The sequence below is a fragment of the Calypte anna genome, chromosome 9, assembly GCF_003957555.1.
Source record: "Calypte anna isolate BGI_N300 chromosome 9, bCalAnn1_v1.p, whole genome shotgun sequence".
Taxonomy (NCBI): Eukaryota; Metazoa; Chordata; class Aves; order Apodiformes; family Trochilidae; genus Calypte; species Calypte anna.
In genome coordinates, this window is record NC_044255.1 from 15554862 (window position 1) to 15576029 (window position 21168).

Consider the following 21168-nt stretch of genomic DNA (forward strand, 5'->3'; position numbering starts at 1 on the left):
CCCTAGGAAGGATGTGAAGATGAATGTTATTTCAAAAGGAAGACAAAGCAACAGCCAGCTCTCTGCATTACCTGCTGCATTTCCACTCTCTCAAGTGCCTTTTACTTGCTGAGCATGGACCACCCTTTGCCTCTTCTGCAGACTTTTTCTCCAGGAGAAGAGGCAGCAGATCCTCTCAGAGATGCTGGTGCCTGCTGGGATCCCCCTCTCTCCTCGGGCTCCCCTGATGCACGTGCTAGGACTGTGGCCAAAGAACCAGAGTTCCAGAGCATGGCCATGTGCTCCTGGATTGCCAGTAGCAAGCAGGATGGGGTGACCTCTTCCAAGGCAGCATGATGGCTTTACCTGGGAGGGTCAGATCCAAGTACCTCACCCTTCTTTCAAGTCAGGGCAAGTGAAAAATGCAGCAGCAAAAGGCAAAAACACAAGATCTTTTAGAGGATGGGGATTCTCATGGTGTTGTGAAATTCCTGGTATTAAGTTATTGGTGGGAGGGACAGGAGAAAGGGCAGGCTCTGCAAGGGGTCCATGCCTGTCAGCCACAACATAGAGCAGGGTTGCAGCATAATTCCTGAGCTTGCAAAAACCTGGATTTCCCAGCTGCCTTCTGGGACCTATAATAGCAATTGCACCTCAGTGCAGCCCACAAGCACAGTCAATGCATCGCTCAAACGTGCTCCCAGGAAGGCAGGAACTGGCACTGCCACTTCTCCAAGTGGCTGTGATGCAGAGGAAGCAGCTAACAAGCAGGGCAGAAGATCAAAGCCTTTCATTTATCCCCAGGTGCTTGTTGTCTGCCTGGTCCCAGCACCCTGGGCCACCTCACAGCCCTATTTTGTAAAGCTCATAGCCCATGGGAGTCCTTTGATTGCTTTCTCCAACCTCCCACCCCACAGGCCATTGCATCTCCTGCAGCCCTTGACCTCAGCAATCAACGTGCACTTCTGACTTGACACAACATGCCTGCAAGTGGTTCTTGGCTTTTCCATCCCATCCCATCCATACTGAAGAGTCATGTTAGCCCCGGCATCTCTTGACATAAAAGTCACCTCCCTGTGTTGTTTTTGATAAGCTGCTCACAAAGCACAGGACATTCCTTACAGTCTGTTTATCTCTGTGGGTCTTGTTTTCCCTGTTTTTAACTGCCTTTGCAAAACGTGGGCAGGACAGCTGGTCACACGAAGGTCAGCCATGCACTAAAACTGAAGTGAAACTGTATTTTCCTTCCCATATTTGGGTCTCGTTTCAGTGTTAATCCTGCAGGAGAGACACTATCACATGGTATGGCATAGAGGAAACTGGAGTCATCTGAGGCTGAGTTGGGGGACTCACAAACCCCTCAGGAGTTCAGAGGAAACAGGGAAAAACACCTAAAATACCAGAGCCAAGTTGGGATGAGGAGGAATGCCTTGACAGAAGCCAGGCTAAAGTGAGGTGTCAGGACAAGCAAGGAGGCTCCTGCACTGAACTGCAGGCAAGAGCTGGGCCAGGGAGGGAGCAGAGTTGGCAGAAGCAAGCAAGAGCTTGGTACAAGCTGCAGATGCCCACAGCATGACAACAGCAGAGCTTGGACAGTCTGCTGCAGCCTGCTTCAGAGTTTAAATGCTCCCAGTCTTTGGGAACCAGACAGAGGTCTCCAGGTGGATGACAATCTCTTAATTTTTATGGGCCTCAACTGTGCTAAGATCATACATGCTGAGGCCTTTCTTGATGGGATGAGGGATCAGAAGTCATCAATCCTCAATCCCCATCCCCCTTTGGCTATTCTCTACCTTTGGCTATCTCTGCTCCTTACTAAAATTTTTGACTGAGCTGGGCAGCCCGAGCACCAGGGCTCAGCATCTCCCACAGCACAGGCACCACTTTGCCAACAACGCAGGCACCAGGCCAGAGGGAGTGGGCAACAGCCACCAACAGCTGATAGCCAGCCAAATCCCACTTCCTTCCTGCACCCCATGCAAGGTGAAGGATGCTCAGCTACTCTCAGGTACCATGTTGCATTTGAAGAACCCTCATTTTAAGGTATTTCACTGCCAGTAACTGCTGGTCACAGTGCAAAACCACCTCAGTTTCTAGAACATCAGCTTCCTTTTTTTCCTGTCAGATGTAGCAATGGGGAACTGCTCACCACACAGTCAAACATACTGAGAGGGAACAGAAAACACCTGCAGCAAGCATCTGCCAGGGCAGCAGCAGGCACACAGCACCTCCTCTGCTAGCTGGAAGGGAGATACAGCACACAGAGGCCATGGAGAGTCAACCAGACTGCTCCTTTCCTGGCTTGCAGTTTGGCATTGCTCCTGGGAACCTCCCAAGTCTGCTGCAGGTATCCAGCGAGACCTCAGAGTGGAAATGTTGCTCTTCTCAATGGCACTGGCCCAGCCCTGCACCTGTCACAGTGTGCCCAGACTGCACACATCGAGGCTTGGAGGGGGAGATCAGGAGGAACATAAACTGGGCAGGGAAGGGGCTGTTACCCTCAGGTTATACTTTCCTGAGCAGCAGACCGCATCCAGACTGTTGCATTGAGAAACAACTGGAGGATCCAGCCTGTAGGACTGATCTAATCTCTTTCTCTCACATCTTTGGCTCCCATCAAGGCACCCACAGGGTAGCCATATACTGAGGGACAGTGGTGGTCCCCCCATAGCCAACATCATGACATCTGGTGATGGATGGAGCTGGAGCACCTTGGAGCTGGAGCCTGGCTCAAACCTTTTCCAGCAAACAGAGCTGGTGGGTCCACCAGCAGGTCTTACCTGGGAGCTGCTGTACTCCCTTGCCTGGGAGGCTTGTGTCCAGGGAGCTGCATAGAGTTTCAAGTTAATCCTTCCCTTTATCAGCACAGGAATGTATTGCTTTTCACAAAACATAATCCTCTTTGCAATCATGTGGTTCTGCCAAACTACAAACTTTCTGCTCCCATCCTTCTTTCTCGGGAGAGGATTTAAAGCTATAATCCAGGCCTACTGATTCATTTATTTAATGAGCAACGGACAAATGAGCATGGCATTGCAGAACACACACCCCCCCAAACCTTGAAGCATTCTGTTGTTCCAGCACACCTTTGAGGGATGCCCTGAGCTGAAGGGACGAAGGCTGGAAACGGTGACCTCCACCTGTGCTGGAACCCAGACAGCCATAGCCAGGGCCCACTCATGATTGTGGGCAATTCTGGAGACAGCAAACATCAGTGGGTGCTTGAAAAGGGTGAGATGTTCTGCAGGGTCCACTCAGCTGGGTCTTTACGAGTTTAGCTGAAAGGAAGAGGAGCAAACATCACAGACCTGGTAGTCTTCAGGAAGCCATGGCAGCTCCTGGCAAGGAGAACTCCCTTCACAGCCCCTGCTGGTGCCTGGATGACCCATGAACCTCAATGAAGCATCACACTGTCAAATGGAGATAGACTTACCAAAGGGCATGGGTGGTTTATGGATTCCCTAAATATCCTCCAATATTTTATCACTTTCACTGAAGTCCACTAAGCTGCCTCCTTACCCGTTGCTCTACTTAATGAAGCATACTGGAAGAAGATGCCTCTTGGAACTTTGTTTAATCAAATGGCCAATATGTCCTACTTCTCCTTCAAGTTTTTTAGAAACAAAGCAAGGAACCTCACCATTCTGTACCTGCTGGCATTTTGAGTGAGCTCTGCATGCCAGGGAGCTCCCACTGTGGCATGGGGTCTATCTGCTCACCCTAGAGAGAGAGCTGGGGTGAGGAGTGATCCTGTGGTGTCACCAAATAGATGCTTTCTCCTGCACAGCCGGGGTGGCCACTGAAACTGTCTGTTTCACAAGCTGCCTGTGGTTTGACAAGGGCTGTCTGTGCTTATGCTTTCGCACAGCTGGCATTGCCTCTTGTGAAGTCCTGCTGTGCTTCTCCTTGTGCAAATAAGGTATCCATCTCAGACAGCAGGACTTGAAGGAAAGGAGTGAAGGAAAGGGAGAGGAACATCTCCCTTGTGAAGAAAGGCTGAGGCAGCTGTGTCTCCTCCTTTAGCTTGGAGGAGACTGAGGGGCCACCTCACTGATGTCTACAAATAGGTAAAGGGTGAGTGTCAGGAGATTGAAGCCAGGCTCTTCTCAGTGATGACCAGGGATAGGATAAGGGGTAGTGGATGTAAGTTGGAGCATAGGAGGTTCTGTGTAAACGTAAGAAAAAGCATTTTCACTGTGAGGGTGACAGAACACTGGAACAGGCTGTCAAGTGAGGGTTGTGGAGTCTCCTTCTCTGGAGACGTTCAAAACCCACCGGACATGTTCCCATGTGACCTACACAAGGTGGTCCTGCTCAGGCAGGAGGGTTGAGCTCATGGATCTCTCGACGTCCTTTCCAACCCCTAACACTCTCTGATACCTGTGAAAGGCACACAGATCTAAAAAGGCAGTCCTGAGCATGCATGACTCGCTGGGACCTGAAGACACCGAGTGCCTCCCAAGGCAGAGCAAGTCCTGTGCCTGGCCTGCACCACCCAGGGAGGAAAATATTTATCCTGCCATCTTCCCTCAAAACGCTAAGAGGGTGGGAATGATAACTCTGTGGCCTGAGCCTTCTTTTGGCTGCAGCACACTGCGGTAACAGCATACCTTTACCGTGAGGTGTTAAACCCTCCTCTCTACCTAACAGGAGGCTGCCCGCTCCCAGCCCTTCCCCAGGGAAAAGCATCCACCAAGCCTAACACATGCTGCCCGGCAAGCGGCTCCTTCGCCCTCCCCAGGGCACACGAAAGCAACTTAAAACCAACGCGTTTCCCTTAAATACCGTCCCCGCGGGGCAGCAGCAACCGGTCCAGACGCCCAGCCGGCGGGAGGAGGTTCCCCTCCACCGCTGCGGCAACCTAAGGGCGCCAAGGCCGCCCCCAATCCTTAGCAGAGCCCACCATGGCACCCCAAGGCAGTGCCCACCAAGGCAGTACCCACCACCGCACCCCCCTTCCCGCATCCCGATTCTCGCACCCCCATTCCCCAACCCTACTCCCGCACCCCGACTCCCACAGCTTGGACGCGCTGGCGCGGCTGAGGAGGACGTGAGCGCAGGCTCGTGCCCTAGCTGGGTGCGCTAATTGGCTGGTGGCGGGATCTGGGTCTCTGATTGGCTGATAGCGGCCGGGGCGGGGCGCGGGCGGTGGGGGGAGTCGTGGCTGCGGAGGCAGCTGCAGCAGTTGAGACCTGGTGCGGCGGAGCTGCGGGGGCTGCGGGTGAGCGACGGGGCGAGTGCGAGGCTGTTGGTTGGGTAGGAAGGGGCGGCTGCTGCTCTGAGGTAAGGCACAGGGGAGCGGTCGGGGTTTCGCCGGCCGCGCTTGCAGCCCCGGCTGCGTTTGGCGGGTGGGCGGGCGGGAACGCACGTGGCCTATGGCCGCCTGACCTTGAAAGGGAGTAGGGCTGCAGGGCTCCCCCGGGGGGGCGGCTCTGCTGATCGGGCCGGGATGTGGCTGCAGCCCCGGCCAGAGAGGGGAGAAACACATATCATTCGACCTTCTTATCTGGCGGCCCGCAGCCGGGCCCTGCCCGCGATACCGGGGCCGCCCAGCTCCTCGCGGGAGCCTGCTCCTGTGCTGTTCCCCACCCACCCACTTCCCATTTACCTTGTTTTGGAGGCATTTGGAGTTCTTGGTCGCCTTCTCGTCTGCTTGGCGGGAGGAGGGAAGGTCGCTTCCTTCTAAGGTCACCGGAACGCGGACTCTCACCCCCGGGCTGGCAGAGGGGGTTTGGGCCGTGAGGGGTGATGGGCTCGGGGAGGATCTGCTCTCCTGGGAGCATCCTGGGAGTATCCCTGCCAGGTGCTGTGTGCTCGGGCTCTTTGTGTTTTCCTGACTTAGCCTGGGATAGCTGGCCCTTAGGCCCTCTGTATGCACACTCTGTGGTGTCCTCCCTGCCTGCCAGGTGGAAGCCTGGGCTTCGGAAGGTTACTTGGGAAAGGTTTCTCAAAGCTGCTTGCGATTTATCTCCATGTATTCTTGCCCTAAACAAAAGCTGGAACCGAGCAGATGGCCACCTTTGATCTCCAGATAAAACCTGCTTATATTGCAGAGCTCCCAGGTGTAAAGCATGCACCTGAAGACCAGTTCAAAGCCATTCCCAAGCAGCAGTGCTGGAGAGCATACTCAAGTTGCATGCTCTCAGCCTAAGCACCTGTCCAAACCAAAGCCATTTAGTCACTAACTTAAAAAGCTTTTTCAGTAATGTCAGGAAAAAATACTGAAGTAAATCTGTCACTATTTTCATCTCAGTTTGCTGACTAGAGAAATTCAAACTATTGAAGTGTTTCTGGAGAGTTGGTCTTGGCTATTCTGCAAGACTGTTCAAAACTGAACATAAAAAGGGAAAGAATATAGCTACCTAGAAGGGTGTTTGCGATTGTAAGTATTTTGGCAGGGTCGGAGCTTGCCCTGCCTTGCATTATGGCATTGTGCTGCTTCTGGCTACCAGTTAGACTCTTGTCCCCATCCTGTCATCGAGACAAAACACAGGAGCCTTAGATATGCGGTGTCTGTTGTCAACTGCTTCTTGCCAGTGCTGAGTGGAAAGGGACCTACGATTAATAAGACTTTGGCTGAAATTAGCTGTTTGAGAGTCTATTCTTCACTTACACACCCCTTCTGCCCTGTCCATCTGTGGAACTCAATAGAAAGAGTCACTTTGTTCATCAGAATTTATATTTACAGCATGAATATGTGAGCTTCTGGGACAGCATTCAAAATTCAGAAACATTTTGGCTTGCATAGAAGCCAACACCTGAAATCGATGGGCAAGCATTGCACAAGTGGCAGTGACTGACCTCAGATGTCTTATATAGTGGCAGAGGAACGGCCTAACTTGACTTTTTGTGTTCTGAACTTGTAGGGCTGTGGTCAAGTTGGTGAGCACTCCTCCAGAAGGCAATGGACCATGCCAGAGCGGTGATCTCCACTTTGGTAAGACACAGCTTCCCTGTGCTGCTTGTCTCTTGGTGGGCTGATGAAACTGCAGAGGAAAGGTTCAACAACGTCCCTGTTGGTATCGGAGAACATGATGACTCCAAAGCAGTGTTAGGTGCTGTGGTGTGGGCTGTGAGCCAAGTGTCACTGGAGCAAGCTGGCCATGATAAGGAGGGAACTTCAGTGGTACAGTGCTGGTGGGGTTATCGTTAACTGCTATGATGTCTTGGGCCTCTCAGGAAGGTGATAAGAAGGGGGTGGGGAGGGTGGGTGAGTCTTGAACAATGTTCCAGAAGGAAGTGCTGCAGAGGAAGCCGATTAAATGCCTATCAGGAAAATCAACATGTATTTTATTATGTTACTTTGGGAGTAGGAATTCAACCACAAGTTGGGCCTTGGAATATGACCTGTGCTTTGAAACAAATCTGCAGGACGGGGTAGCTTAGAGCTTGCTCGGCCAAGCCTGTCAGTTCTAAAGAGTTTGGCCTGTGAAATGACCCAGGGCTTGGACTGCAAATGTGATGGTTAGGTCTCTGAAGTAGAGGCATGTCCTCTGCAAAGTGTGAAGGAAGCCAAGCTATGAAGCTGCTGAGCAGGGAGACTGCTAGGATAAGACTCTGGGGTTGCCCTTTCTGAAGTGAGAGCAGCCAGCCTCTTCACTGTGGGTGCTGTGGGCCAGAATGGAACTGTAGGTCTGAAACAACATTGGCTTAGTCTTGACCAGCCAAACTGATGTCTGGTCTCTTCACTTCTGCCACTGACCACGTAACTTGACAGTGAGCTGAGAAATGTGGATGAGGTACTGAGATTGTCACAGGGCTTGGGTGTTTGCTACCATCTGTTTCTCCAGTACAGTAGAGAGGGACTGCAGGACTTGCTCCCAAAGCTGCTCCTCTGGCTTCTTAGTGATGTCTCCTGCCTGTTCCCAGCACAGCTGTGGCTGCAGGCAAGTTCAGCAGCTCTAATGGAAGCTGAGTGGTTCTGGCTACGTTGGAAATTGAGTTTAAGTGTCTGCTAATGTGAGCGGCTGCCTTGCACACAAGCTCCTGTTCTGTGGGCAGCTGGGCTGTGCCTGGCAGCAGTTTCTAAAAGTTGGCTCCAGGGTGGAAGCTGCACTGATAGACAAATGGTTACAGTTGCCAGTGGATGAAGGAGGTCCATCCTCAGCTTTCATGTTAGCTGAGGCAGTGGGATTCCCCATAGGTCACCTCTTTTCAGCCTAGCTGTTTTATGATATTCATCAACAGTGTAATTTAAGTGTAGCCTGGGGCAGTTCAATATGAGATTATCTAGATACTGGCTGAGAGTATTTATATCAAAGTGGATGTGGCTCAAAGACACAACCATGGAGGACTTGCCTTCCCTTTCCTCTGTCGTGATCAAAAGTTCCTTCTGTGTGAGTTGCACGTATTCAGGTCAGATAAGTGGACTCCTGATTAAAAACAGGAGTTTCTGCTTCAATCAGCCTTTCCTGTGGCATCATTTTGGAAATGCAGCTGCCATTGGCTTTGTCATATCTATAAAAGACTGTAAGATAGACTCTGACCAATGTGGCTCTAAACCTGTGCAGGGCAAACAGAAGCTAGATAGACCCTGGAGACCCTGAGTGGGTCTGAGTCTGTTCAGAGCAGCTGGGTTGGCTTACTGACAGCCACAGGCTCAGGCTGTGCTGGAGTGGTTTCAGATGAACAAGTTGTGTTTGGAACATAGATGCATCTGGTTGCATGGACTGCAGGCTGGTGTAGCAAACTCTTCCATCATATGACTGTCTTTCAACACAGTGTGGCGGTGAGCCCCTGTCATACACACGCTTCAGCGTTGCCCGGCAAACAGATGGAGACAACAGCCACGTGGAGATGAATCTGTCTGCTGATGATGAGGAAGGAAGGGAAAGACCAGACCACCTGCATGCCAGCATGCCTCCTTCACGGAGGAGGGGCAGGAACATCTGCTTCCCAATCATCGCAGCTGTCCTTCTCCTTTTGATTGGTAAGGAAAGATGGGAAGCAGCTGCATGGCTCTGGTATTGAGCATATCTGAGGGTGTTAATATTTTAATCTGCGTTGTTTCAGGAGATAATTAAAGAGCCCGGATCGAGGCTGCAGCCTCTTGCCACTAAGTGTCTAACTCAGATATATGGTGCTGAATTGGCACAAAGAAGTGTGAAGTTTGACTGTGGAACTGTGACTCAGCTAAAGGGCAAACTGGTCCATGTGCAAGTGTATTGGTTTTCCCACAATTAACTTGTAACACTTCTCTGGAGATGTGGGTCAACATATCTGGTGCTTGTCTCTTGAGGCTTTTAACACTACTACTGACCTAAAGCAAGCATTCTACTTCCCAAATGGTGCTGGAGGGACTCTGCCAAGCTCAAGATTGAATTTACAGTCTCATACCTTAAAACATGCCAGCTCAGGCAAAATGTCAGGCTGCATATTCTTGTCTGTCCTTAGGTATGCCAGCTTGTCAGAAATGGTGAGAGAGCAGAGATGAGTTTTAACGCTGAAGCTGCTTTGAATGCACTTGTATGGCATGAGGCTGGTTTAGTTATCTTTCTGCAGCACAAAGAAATGTGTGTCCTGTCTGTAGGGTTTCTGATTGGCTACTTGAGTTACCGTGGACGAATGCAGAAGGCTGGCAGGTGTCTGGATGGAAGTGGCAAGTGTGAGATGACTACTACTGAATCATACTTAGCTGCTCTTGATGATGATGATGAAGCTGAGGCAGAAATGATTCTTGGACCACCTGTCCTCTACTGGCCAAAGCTCAAATCCCTGTTGACAAATAAGCTGTCAGCCAGACGTCTTGAAGACAGCTTAAGGTAACAGTTCTAGATGCCTACCTACAGCTATGAGAGAGGCACAGCCTGTGAGCAGAACTAGAACTCCTTTGGAGAAGAAGGACCTTAAAGATGTTGTGGGGTGGGATGTGGTTAAACATGGGCTTAAGTGGCCCATCCAGCTTGGGTTTGCAGGCTGGAGCACTGCAGCACAACCTGGTCCTGTAGCCTAACCTATACATCTGTTACCTACAGACAAAGAGCAAATAAGGAATCTTTTGAAGCTGGCCAGAGTGAAGATGAGAACACCGCCAGCTACATTCATGGCCAGTTCAGCAGCTTTGACTTGGATGAAGTGTGGAATGATGAGCACTACGTTAGGCTGCAGGTCAAAGGCAGGTATGTTAATGGAGAGATGCAGATCTCTGTTTAAGTTAGACATTAGGAAAAAATTCTTTACGGAGAGGGTGATCAGACATTGGAATGGGCTGCCCAGGGAGGTGGTGGATTCCTGGAGGTTTTTAAAGAGACTGGATATGGCACTCAGTGCCATGATCTAGTAACCACAGTGGTAGTGGATTGTGGGTTGGACTTGATGATCCCAGAGCTCCTTTCCAATCTGGATGATTCTGTGATTATTTCCTTACAGCATGGTTACCTGTAGTCTTGAGCAAACACACAATTTCTGCTGGAAGCAGTGCTAAAATTGTGAGTCAGTTACCTCTCTCCAAAGAAGGCCTTAATGTAGCCAAGCAGTAGCTGCTTCTGTCTCTTCTCAGGCTTTCTGGGACAATGGTTTCCTCAAACCATGCTTAAGAAGCAGAAAGAAAACAAACCTGAGTAACACTGCAGCAGAGGGACAGATTCCCTGTGTCTAAAACTGTGAGCGTGAGTGACTGTCTTGTCACCCAGACAGGTGTTTCAGACTTGGCAGTGGCTCCTGTAGTATCAGGGGGGTATCAACAGGCATTTATTGTGCTGATTTGCAGCTCTTAAAATGTTTTACTTGACCTTTCGTGTCAGGTGAGAAATGAATTTGCTTAGCTTCTCTTAGGAGGCGACTAAGTCATAGAAGCACAGATTCTTTCTGCTACTTGCCTTCGAAATTAGCCTTCGTTAATATCTCTCAACAACCCAAGATCCTTGCACAGAAATACTCATATGAGACTGCCAGTTTTAGGCTCTACATTACTTGGTCAGAATTGCTAGGGTGCAGACTGATACATGGGAGCTAATTAAATATGGAGCTTATATGAAAGAACACAACACTATCTCTTTACGTTTAACAGCAGTGACAACAGTGTGTCTGTTCTGAAAGATGGTAAAGAAGAGCTTTTGGAGACTCCCGGTGCATATGTGGCATACAGCAATAATGGCTCAGCTGCTGTAAGTGACTCCAAAAAGATTCTGGAAATGTGCTTGTTTAACAGCTGACAATGTCCAAAATATATCCCTTCGAGATACACTCTGTATTAAGTCCTCCGTGGTTAGAGAACTGGAGGTGGTGGTGAGGAAAGGAGTGGGCCCACATAATTTTATTACTTCAACAAAATGCAGAAGTAACTGTTTATAAACTTCTCTGCTGGGATCTAGATAGGAACCTTGACAGAAGTGCTGCCCCAACAGGCATGGCACATGTGACTAGAGTTTACATTGCTGAGTCTGAACTCCCAGCTGTCAGTGGGAGTCACTGTTACAGTAACTCTGAAGGCTATTTCAGCTATCTTTCTGACATAGGACTGCTGCATTTATAACCAGTGTTTCTTTTCTAGGGCAAACCAGTTTATGTGAACTATGGACTGAAAGCTGATTTTCAGAAGCTACAGAAGCAGGGCATTATACTGAATGACACTATAACCATCTTCAGAGCTGGAAAAATAACTCTTGCTGAGAAAGTAAGCAGCCTGTGCCCCAAAGCTTGGCCAAACTTGGCAGCTGGAAGCTATGCTTCCTTCTTTTGAAGACACACCTTTGTGCCTCAGTGAACTGATTCTTTAGAATTTGTGTACGTAGACCTGGCCCTGCAGGTCTGGTCTTGCTTGTTTGTTCATAAAGCTCTATGTGCAAGTCTGAACACCAAGACTGAGCAGAGCTGGTAACCATTGATCATGACATTCTTGGCCTCTGGCAGTCTTGCTAGGACAGCCAGGCATCTGGAGAGATGAAGCTGAGAGGCAGGCTGAGGGCCACAGGGTGCAGAGCTGGCTGGTATTGCAAAATGCAGCAATAGAGCTGATAGAAGCTTTGCCTCCAGAGCATCTCCTGCTGCTGCAGCCCTATACCTTCAAAGGTTGGCTGTGGTGTCCACTTAGGCCCTTGCTGGCTGGTCAGTTGGACCATGTTGAAGGTGCTGGCACTGCATGTCCAGGCAGCTCCTGGCCTGTTGCTGCAGTATTCCCTCTGTAGCAAGGAGAACCAAATAGCTGAGAAGCCTGAAGGACCCAAGTCCTGTACAGAAGCCCATTCTAGAGCAGAGCCAGAGCTGCCCTTCAGGTAGTCCAGGGCTCCATCAGACTTTTCAGTCAGACTCGGTGTGTATCACACATGGGCAGAGCTGAAAAGTGCTTCCCCAGGGAGTGCTCACTGGTTCTCCATTTCCCTTCCCATTTTTGAAACTGGTGTCCAGCTTTGCGAGAGTGTTTGTACCAATGGCACATCAGAGGCAACTGGGTTGTGGGTATATGAAATGGGTACCTGACTAGACTGCTTTGCCTTTTCCATGTGAAAAGGTGAGCCTCCAGTGGCTGCTTATCTTGTCTTGAGACTGACCTGATCTTGGGAAAACCGATGGAACATAATCAAAATTAAATAACATTTTTAAAATAAAGCTGCTCTGAGGAGCAAGTCTGAGCTGAAAGAATTTTAGGGCGAGACACTGTGAAGTGTCCTAACTGTTTAAAAGGGTATTAGAAAGATGCTGCCCAGAGCAGGACTGAGCTGTTAGTATTGGGCTTCCTTAGGTGTCTGCTGTCTGGTAGTTGTTAACATCTGTTGTGGAGTTGGGCACTGAGGACCATAAGGCTTCATACCAGTGCTCCATATACTTGGCTTAACTCCTCTTGCTTGCAGTGCAATCTTCATTTGGTGTTACTCTTTTCTTCAGGTTGCAAATGCCAAAGAGGCAGGAGCAGTGGGTGCCCTCATGTACCTAGATCCTGATGATTACAAGAACAGAGATACGCTTGTCCCCTTTGGACATGTAAGTATGCAAGTGTCTCCCCCTGTGGCTGTGCAATACTTCATGCCCTTGGGATGGGCTCCTCTGAGACTTAAAACTCTTGCTTTTCACAGGCCCACTTTGGAACTGGAGATCCTTTCACCCCAGGATTCCCTTCTTTCAACCACACCCAGTTCCCACCAGTGAAATCTTCTGGACTGCCTCACATTGTTGTTCAGACCATCTCTAGCGGAGCAGCAAGAACGCTGTTCAGGTAACTCTTTCTCCTGTCTTGCAGGCTAGGCTGCTGTGGCTTTCCTGCAGGGGTGAGGATGCTGTTGAGATGCTGTGAGCCCAAGGAGCTCTCTCTGCTGGTCTCTACTGTGTATGACAGGAAGCACATGCTGGAACTGGCTGGAGAAACATTGCTTGTGTCCATGTCTTGTGACTTAAGGACTGATCTTATCCTAGTACTGGATTTCTCTTGGCCTCTGCATCCTACCTCTCCCTGCATAATTTGTGGGGCAGGACTGCAAGCTGTTTCCTGAGCATGCCCTGAAGGCCCCACCTGTAATTGCAGGCTTGCTTTTTTTCACATGATACCTAAATTAGGTCTGAATGTGATAATTAATTCAAAGGATCTCTCTTTTTTCCTCAGCAAAATGGATGGTGGAGAGGACTGCTTTCCAGGGTGGAAAGGAGGACTCATGGGATGTAAGGTGATGGTGAGCAGCACGAGCAATATGACAGTGAAACTGACTGTGAGCAATGTTATGGTGGACAGGAAGATTCTGAACATCTTTGGTGCTATCAAGGGATTTGAAGAACCAGGTAACAGCAGCTGGCTTGTGGCTCTGTCTTGAGGGGGAACTCTTCCCCTTCTGTGATCATCAGAACAGCTGGTCACAGACAGAGACAACCACTTCCTCAGCAGAACCCAGACCCTAAGTGTCAAAGAAGCTGAACTGAGCTTCCAGGGAAGGGCTAAATAAAAGCAAGTGGTGTGCTATGTTCAGGGGTCAGACTTAAAACTGTGTTCCTAGTACAGAAAGTCTAAGCTGTGTTTCTCATAAATGGTGTTTGCAACCTGAAGCCCTTAGCTCAGGTCTTGATATCTTCTTTTATAGATCGCTATGTTGTGATTGGAGCCCAGAGAGATTCCTGGGGCCCAGGAGCAGCCAAGGCTGGTGTTGGAACTGCCATATTGTTGGAACTTGCCCGTGTGATTTCAGACATGGTGAAAAATGGTAAATACCTGTGTACAAAAGCATGAGGATGGAAAGTGATGCAGGTTTTGCTCTGTGTGTTAAAATTTGAGAGCCTGTTTGCAAAATAGTCCTCTGGGGAGGTGTAGGGAATCTGACAAATCTGCCTGATAGACAACTTGTCTGCAGTGAGAACTCAATTCCAAGGGATGGTCTGCTTTGTATCTGGTGTGGCTTGAATGCAAGAATGTCCTGGGCTGACACATGATGCAAACCTCAAACTTGAGCTGTCTGCTGGACAGCCAGGCTTGAAGGTGGGTAATACTGAAGTAGCTGATCAGCTGGAATGGTGACATCTTCGTGGTGACACTCTGTGAGTGCTCTTGTCTGCAGGGCTAATTTTGGGCTCAGGCAGCTAAACCAAAGAGGGGGGGAAATGCAGACAGCATGGTTTTCCTACACAACTCTGCTGCATGTCAGGGCAGAGTACAGCATCTGCAGCTACTACTGCACATGTTGGTCTGCAGCAGCCCCAGTGCTTCAGCTCTGAGGAGCAGCCAATTAGTCAACCCAGGCCTTCAGTGCTAATCTGCATCTCCACAGGGAAAGGGCAGACATCTCTGTCTCTCTTTGCAGATGGCTACAAACCAAGGCGCAGCATCATCTTTGCAAGCTGGAGTGCAGGAGAGTATGGAGCTGTGGGTGCTACTGAATGGCTGGAGGTAGGGTGTCTTTGATAGACTTCTGTGTGATGGCAACACAGTTGTGATTTCCTATTCCTATGGATTAAATAATGTTGGTCTTGTACTGCTACTGCTCATCTTAAAATACTTGTTTTGTTCTAGGGATACACTGCCACACTGCATGCCAAAGCCTTCACTTACATTAACTTGGATGCTGCAGTCCTAGGTAATCTGCTACTCTTTAGTTTCTTGAAACTGAGTGGGACCAGAATAGCTTGACAGACATCCCTTAACCTCCAGGAATTGCAGGCTGTGCCCAAGATTGATGCTGGGTATTTGGTGGAAGACTGGCATGATTCCATTTGTTCTCCTGTTGCCATTGAAGCTGGGAGGCTGCTGCAGCCTCAGCCAGAAGGAGGCAGTTCTGCTAGGTCCCAGTTGACTGCCCCATGTCTGTTGAAGATCCTTAGGCAGCTGTAGATCAAGTGCTTAGTCATGGGGCTGAGCAACTCTAGCAGTAGAAGTTAATTGTGCCAGAATGTCAAACACCCTTTCTTTTCTGCAGGCTCCAAACATGTGAAGATTTCTGCAAGCCCCTTGCTGTACACCTTGCTGGAGAGAACTATGAAGGGGGTGAGTTGAAGAGTCTTGGGCTTATCAAGGTGACTGGGTTTTCAGGAAGAACTGAAAGCAGACAGAGCTGTACTGGGTCACTTTTCCCATCTGACACCTTCTGAGGAGTAAGCCCCGTTTAGGAGAAAGGGCTGAAATACTCTGCAGGGGCCTGTCTGAAGTCAGCTGGGCTCTGGGAATTTGCATTCCACATATGCAGAATCTAAATCACCAAATGCCACAGATGGGAGGTGAAGGCTTGTCTGCCCTGAATCATGCCTGTATGGAGAAAGGTCAGGGGAGCACACTTGACTCTGGCATTGCACATCACTGCAAGCTCCAGGATGGGCCTGAGAGCCCAAGCAGAGGTCAGAACAAGTGCACTGACTGTCATCTTTGTGCAGGTGAAGGACCCAGTGAAGAATTCTGGAAGCCTGTATGACAGAGTTGGCTCTAACTGGGTAAAAACAGTGTAAGTATTGTCCTTCTGCTCTTTAGGAAGGCAAATCTCCATAAAGAAACAAACCAAATGACTTCTGCTCTTTGTGTTTGAGTGCTATATTGCTGTCTGGTGTGGGCTTTACCTGCTGCAATGGTATCAAGCAAGTGTGAACAGTCCAACACTAGCTGTACTTTTCACTGCCTTGAGTTGCCTGGGGGGCAGCCCCCCCAACACCTTGTAAGGCAAGAACAACCTTGTGCAGCTGGAAATGGATGAGCAGCCCTTGGCACTTGACTGGGAGTCCTGGCCAAAAATAGTCTTGTCTTGACTGGATAGTCCAATTGGCTCAAGTTTTCAATTCTAGGGCTTGTAGGTTTTCTCCTGAGATGTCCAAACCAGTTGGTAACTACTCAATGCTTGTTTTCTGCAGTGTTCCCCTTGGCCTGGATAATGCAGCGTTCCCTTTCCTGGCCTATTCAGGAATCCCAGTGGTTTCCTTTGGTTTCTGCAATGTAAGTATTGTCTGCCTGCCTGGTGTACTCATTCTGTGGAAAGTCTTGTAACTCTCCAGGGTGGCAGAGTAGAAGTTGCTGTCCCAAACTCTATGAAGCAGCCTCTCCGGGGGAGGAGCAAAAATGGCATCTGCCAAGCAGTCTTCTTTGTTACTGCAGGCATTCAGTTCTGGGAGCCTTTCTGGTAATAGCTTCCTCTGTTTTTGAGTGCTTGGGTTTTGTGTCAAACTTATTCCACAAAAAAAATGGAGTTGTCCTTCCAAGCAAGGCTGGAGGGTGCTGCCAGCACATACCAAACTGGGTGCTGGGGTTACCTGGCTGCACTTCCACTCTGAGCTTTTAAGTGAAAAATTTCTATATGTCTTGGGAGTCTAAAAAATTAGTAGAGCATCCTCTTGATTGCTGGAAAGCAGGGGATGAGATGCAGGAGCTCCATTTTCTTCTATTGTGCTTTGAAGTTTTGCCTCTCAAGCCACTGTACTGTGCAGGCAGAGAGGATGTAGTAGAAATGTCAAGAAACCAATAGAGAGAGTTGAGAAATCCTACCTGGAAAAATACTCTTGCTTAACTTCAGTGCCTTTTTTATTGCAGAAAGATGAAGAATATCCCTTCTTGGGCACTACAGAGGACACAGTAGACAACCTGAAGATGATTGACAAGTTGGATGATCTTATGCGTGCTGCTGCAGAAGTTGCTGGACAAATAGCTCTCAGGCTGACCCATGATCATGAGCTCTACCTGGACTTTGAGAGATACAGTGAAGAATTGCTAGCATTCCAGGAGAAGTTTTTGGTCTACGATCGGGATGTAAAGGTAAGAAAGACTCGGGGTGCACTGAATCTCTGTAGACTGTTATGAACCCTTATGCTAATAAGGCTCTGCTGCTGTTGGATACAGCAGGGTGGATATCTCCCTCTTTGGGCAGGAGAGCATAGCAAGTGAGGACCTGAATTGATATTCTTTATAGAGCAGTGCAGGCAGAGTAGCTGTGACAGATGGAGCTAAGCTGTCCATGGTGAGCTTTTGAGGAAATGGATGTGGACGGTTTCTCTGGTTATCATTCGCAGCACAGTGCAGCTTTACATCTCATTTGCACCTCAGCTGAAAGCCTGGGAGAAACTGTGGGTGGGGAGAGACGTCACTGAGCTCAGTGACCTCAGAAGAGCCTGCCAGGAACTTGCTTTGCCACTTGGTTAGACTGGCTAAAAAAAAAACCCAATGCTTTCTCCTGGTAAGAACAGCAAAAGAAGAAAATCAGGTTTGCTAACAGCTCCTCCCTCACAGGCGCTGGGGCTGACCTTGAACTGGCTGTTTTTTGCCCGTGGTGACTTCCAGCGAGCTACAGATGCACTGAGAAAAGACATTGCAAACACTGACAAGGAAAACAGGATTGTCCGCAGAGCCCTGAATGACAGGATCATGAAGGTGGGTATCTGGAACTGGTTTTCCTCTCTTCACGAAGGAAGAGAGTACTGGCTGGGCTGGGCTTTCTCTGAAGGAGCCTTGGGTGCTGTGCAGAGGGGTGTCTCTTCTGCTTGCTTAGTGTCTAGAAGTGGCTGACTTCTGCACTTAGTGTTAGGAGATGGTCTGGCCCTTGCAGAGCTGCTGTGGGAAAGGGCTGGGTGGGGACTGGAGGATGAGAGCTTGTGGTGAGGCAGGAAAGGAAAACTTGGGAGTTGAGAGTCTAACTCTACATTTGGACCTCTACTCTAGGTGGAGTATGACTTCCTCTCCCCATACCTCTCACCAAAAGATGCTCCCTTTCGCCACATCTTCTTCGGCAAAGGCCCCCACACTCTGCAGAGTCTGCTGGACAACCTGCAGCTGCTGAGAACCAACAAGAACAGCGTGGATGTGAACATGCTGAAAGAGCACCTGGCCCTGGTGACCTGGACCATTAAAGGGGCTGCCAATGCTTTAGTGGGTGATATCTGGAATACAGACAACGAATTCTAGACACGGCAAACACCTGGTTAAGGTACAGGTTTAGGGAAACCCACTCCCTAACATGGCATTTTCTTTAGATTTTCTGGCAACAAATCTTTTTTGACCAAAGTTGAGCAAAAAATTTTAATCTCACCTTGACAAATTAACAGGAAGCAGTTTTAAAGCAGGTACTAAGATTACCATGAAATCTCCTCTGACCAGACTCCCATCTGACCACAGTCCAAACTGGTCACATACAGCTGCTTGTGGGTCTTGTACTTGAGAACTAACAGCTCAGGTAACTCCTGAACCAGTACCATGAGTGGGGAGGTACCTCATCTATTTTGGGTTTTAATTGTTGGCCCCCCAAACCAGGTGACAAAATAGGGAATTAATTCCTCTTGATACTTGTAATGAGGATCCCTTCTTTGGCAGGGAACTGCAGACACCAACCTGTAGTTCAAAAATAAAACAACCTAGTAATAGCCCACAAGTGCTGAATTATCAACAAGCTCTGAAGTGCCCGGCCTGCCTTTACTCAACAGCAGGGTCCCAATGACATCTTGGAGGCTTGCCTCTGCTGAGGCATGTCTCAATACCCAGGGAAAATGACCCAAAGATTATCTAATGCCCCCTTTATATCCTCACCAAGTCCTGCAGCATTGAGAAATGGTCTAGACTGGTACTTCAGACCTTGCTGCTCTGGGGCCTTTTGTGAAATCGAGTCTCTTGCTGGCCAAACCCTGTTTGACTAATGCCATTTTGCAGGACGGCTCTTGTTTGGCACTGAGATATTTATTTGTTTATTTATTTATCAGTGACAGGGTTCACTATAAATGGTGTGGTTTTTTTTATAGAAGATAATTATCGGAAGCAGTGCCTTCCATAATTATGACAGTTATACTGTCGTTTTTGAATAAAGCAGCATCTGCTATTACAATCAAACATGATACTGGAACTTTGCATTTAAAATAATCTAAACAATCCCCTCAAAAAAAAAAAGTTTTGAAAACTATCAGCTAAGCTTTCTGTGGCAAAAACACCTCTCTGGAAGAAACTTCAGGGTGTAAACCTGGTAGCAAGTCTCCAGGTTGTGTTCCAAAACAATCCTTGAAATGCTGAAAACCTGTGTGGAAACTCAAATAGTAGAAATTTGGCTTCCCTGTGGTGTCCATGCCCCTCTGTGGGACTTGGACTCCCTCTTCATCCCTGGGTGCTGTGCTCAAGCATGGGGAGCACAGCTTCCTTCCTGGCCCTGGTGGAGGGGCTTGTTGTGTAGCCCTAGCTCCACCTGCTGCAACACACACAAAGTTGTACCTCAGATTCGGCATTGTTCGAGTTTTAAAATGGCAGCTTCCTGCAAACTTCCAGTACTTTATGTATCATGAAACCTAACTGACATTATCGGAGGCAGTGTCTTCCATAATGTGTAAAGAACCAAGGTAGTTTTTGCCTACCACAGTGTTATATCGGAGGCAGTGACCTCCATATGTTGCACTATGGGTGTACGTAATTATCGGGGACAGTGTTTCCCATAATTGTTCTATGCTTATCATGCAATGTCATCTGCAAAGCTTGATGGTTAGTATCTAACATGAATCAATTTCCTGCAGTCCTATTTTTTCACTCTCCTGTGGTGATGCAAATACAAACTCCCATCTGTTATGTACTTCCCTAGACTCAACCCCTCTCCCTAGACTGAATTGTTTCAAATAGCTGTGCTGTCTTGAAGTGGCTTCCTGCCTCCAGTCACGGAACTGGTGATTGAATGTTTAGTGAAAACTAGGCTAGTTAGACTGTGTGCTCTGTGACTTAGTGAACTTCCTTCAAATCACAAAAGATTCAAAGAATTAAAGGCGAATGTAAGGCTCGGGGCTGACTGCTCTCTGCAAGGCTCTGTTTGCTACTCTGGATTGGTGTGTGTGCTTGTTAGGAGGCTGGGGTGTTGCTGGGGTCCATGCAAGGGAGCAAACAGCTTCTTCTGGTTTTGCTGGAAACCTCAAGCTTGTCTCCTGGAGGCCTGGGGAAGGAGGTGGGGGTTAGAAATATGTGGCACCTTTCTCATAGTGCCCCTCAGCTCCGTGACCTGGAGCTGAACACAGCGGCCACATGACACCTGCTAAGCTGTGCTGTTGCCAGCCCTATGCTCTGCAAACAGTTTGATCTGATGTCTAAACAAAACCTGAGCAAGTGACCTGAGCCCAGCAGTAGTCCTTGAGGGAAAGAGCATTGTCCTGGTGGAGCAGGGGCCTGGGCCTCCACATGAAACTGGCAACGGCAAGCACCAGCCTAGTTATTGAGCTCAGTGTTCACCAGCTTGGAGTGCTGGTAGGTTTTCTTTCATCTTTCTCATTGCTTTTCCCTGACTGCCCCGCCGAGGCACGAGTTCAGCCCCGTCTGTGTTACTGTTTCGTAGTGACATTTCTCTGGATGGCATTTATGATCTGCTGTCTGGGAGCCCTCACTGTAGTGTTTGCATGCATCTTGATGTCAGACTTAATTCATGCGCCTTGTAGCCAGCAGAGAAAGACAAAGCCTGTCTCCTGGCTTAGCAGCACAACTGTGACTACTGGGATGTTGGGATGCCTTCCTTGGTGCTGGCATCTGATGGGTGTGGGGTGCTAAATGCTGGTTTTGGGTTACCTGCTGTCTGCTTTAATAAAGTTTTAAAGCTTGAACACTGTTACTCTTGTGGATCCTTTTGTGCAAAGCCACAATGCTGTTGTGGATATGAGTGAACTCGAGCAGCAGGAAGGAGTTCCTGCCCCATCAGGGCTGGGGACCTGCAGCTCCACTGCCACCTGGTTGATGTACAAGTAGAAGCTTCACCGTGCTGCTCAGCTCTGAGCCCTGCCTCACAGCTGGTGACAGATGAGGACTGTGGCAGTGATGTGGAGGAGCAACCTCCTAGGCCACCCCTCTCCTTTCTTGGC

General features: G+C 49.0%; 1 protein-coding gene and 1 long non-coding RNA gene across 7 annotated transcripts; one reads left to right on the forward strand and one right to left on the reverse strand.

Moving 5' to 3' along the window:
- Window positions 1-2967: 2967 nt before the first annotated feature.
- LOC115598742 lies at window positions 2968-5893 on the reverse strand. Of its 2 annotated transcripts, none has more exons than XR_003987874.1 (2): window positions 5588-5893; window positions 2968-3257 (listed from the first exon to the last, which is right to left on the reverse strand). It is a non-coding gene; the product is annotated as an uncharacterized LOC115598742 (long non-coding RNA). The 2 variants fall into 2 exon arrangements; XR_003987875.1 differs by lacking the exon at window positions 5588-5893 and adding an exon at window positions 4765-4916.
- On the forward strand, window positions 5127-20913 carry TFRC (transferrin receptor). Of its 5 annotated transcripts, none has more exons than XM_030455842.1 (19): window positions 5127-5262; window positions 6846-6916; window positions 8701-8908; window positions 9509-9740; window positions 9954-10097; window positions 10988-11084; window positions 11471-11593; window positions 12802-12897; window positions 12990-13129; window positions 13514-13686; window positions 13983-14102; window positions 14697-14782; window positions 14906-14969; window positions 15309-15376; window positions 15760-15827; window positions 16228-16309; window positions 16901-17122; window positions 17594-17734; window positions 18023-20913. In XM_030455842.1, exons 2-19 carry the CDS (start codon window positions 6884-6886, stop codon window positions 18263-18265), a joined length of 2340 nt encoding a protein of 779 aa, XP_030311702.1. In that variant the 5' UTR covers window positions 5127-5262; window positions 6846-6883; the 3' UTR covers window positions 18266-20913. The 5 variants fall into 5 exon arrangements, with proteins under 5 accessions (XP_030311702.1, XP_030311701.1, XP_030311703.1 ...); XM_030455841.1 differs by having other exon boundaries at window positions 5131-5200; XM_030455843.1 differs by having other exon boundaries at window positions 5136-5212.
- The last annotated feature ends 255 nt before the right edge of the window (window positions 20914-21168 follow it).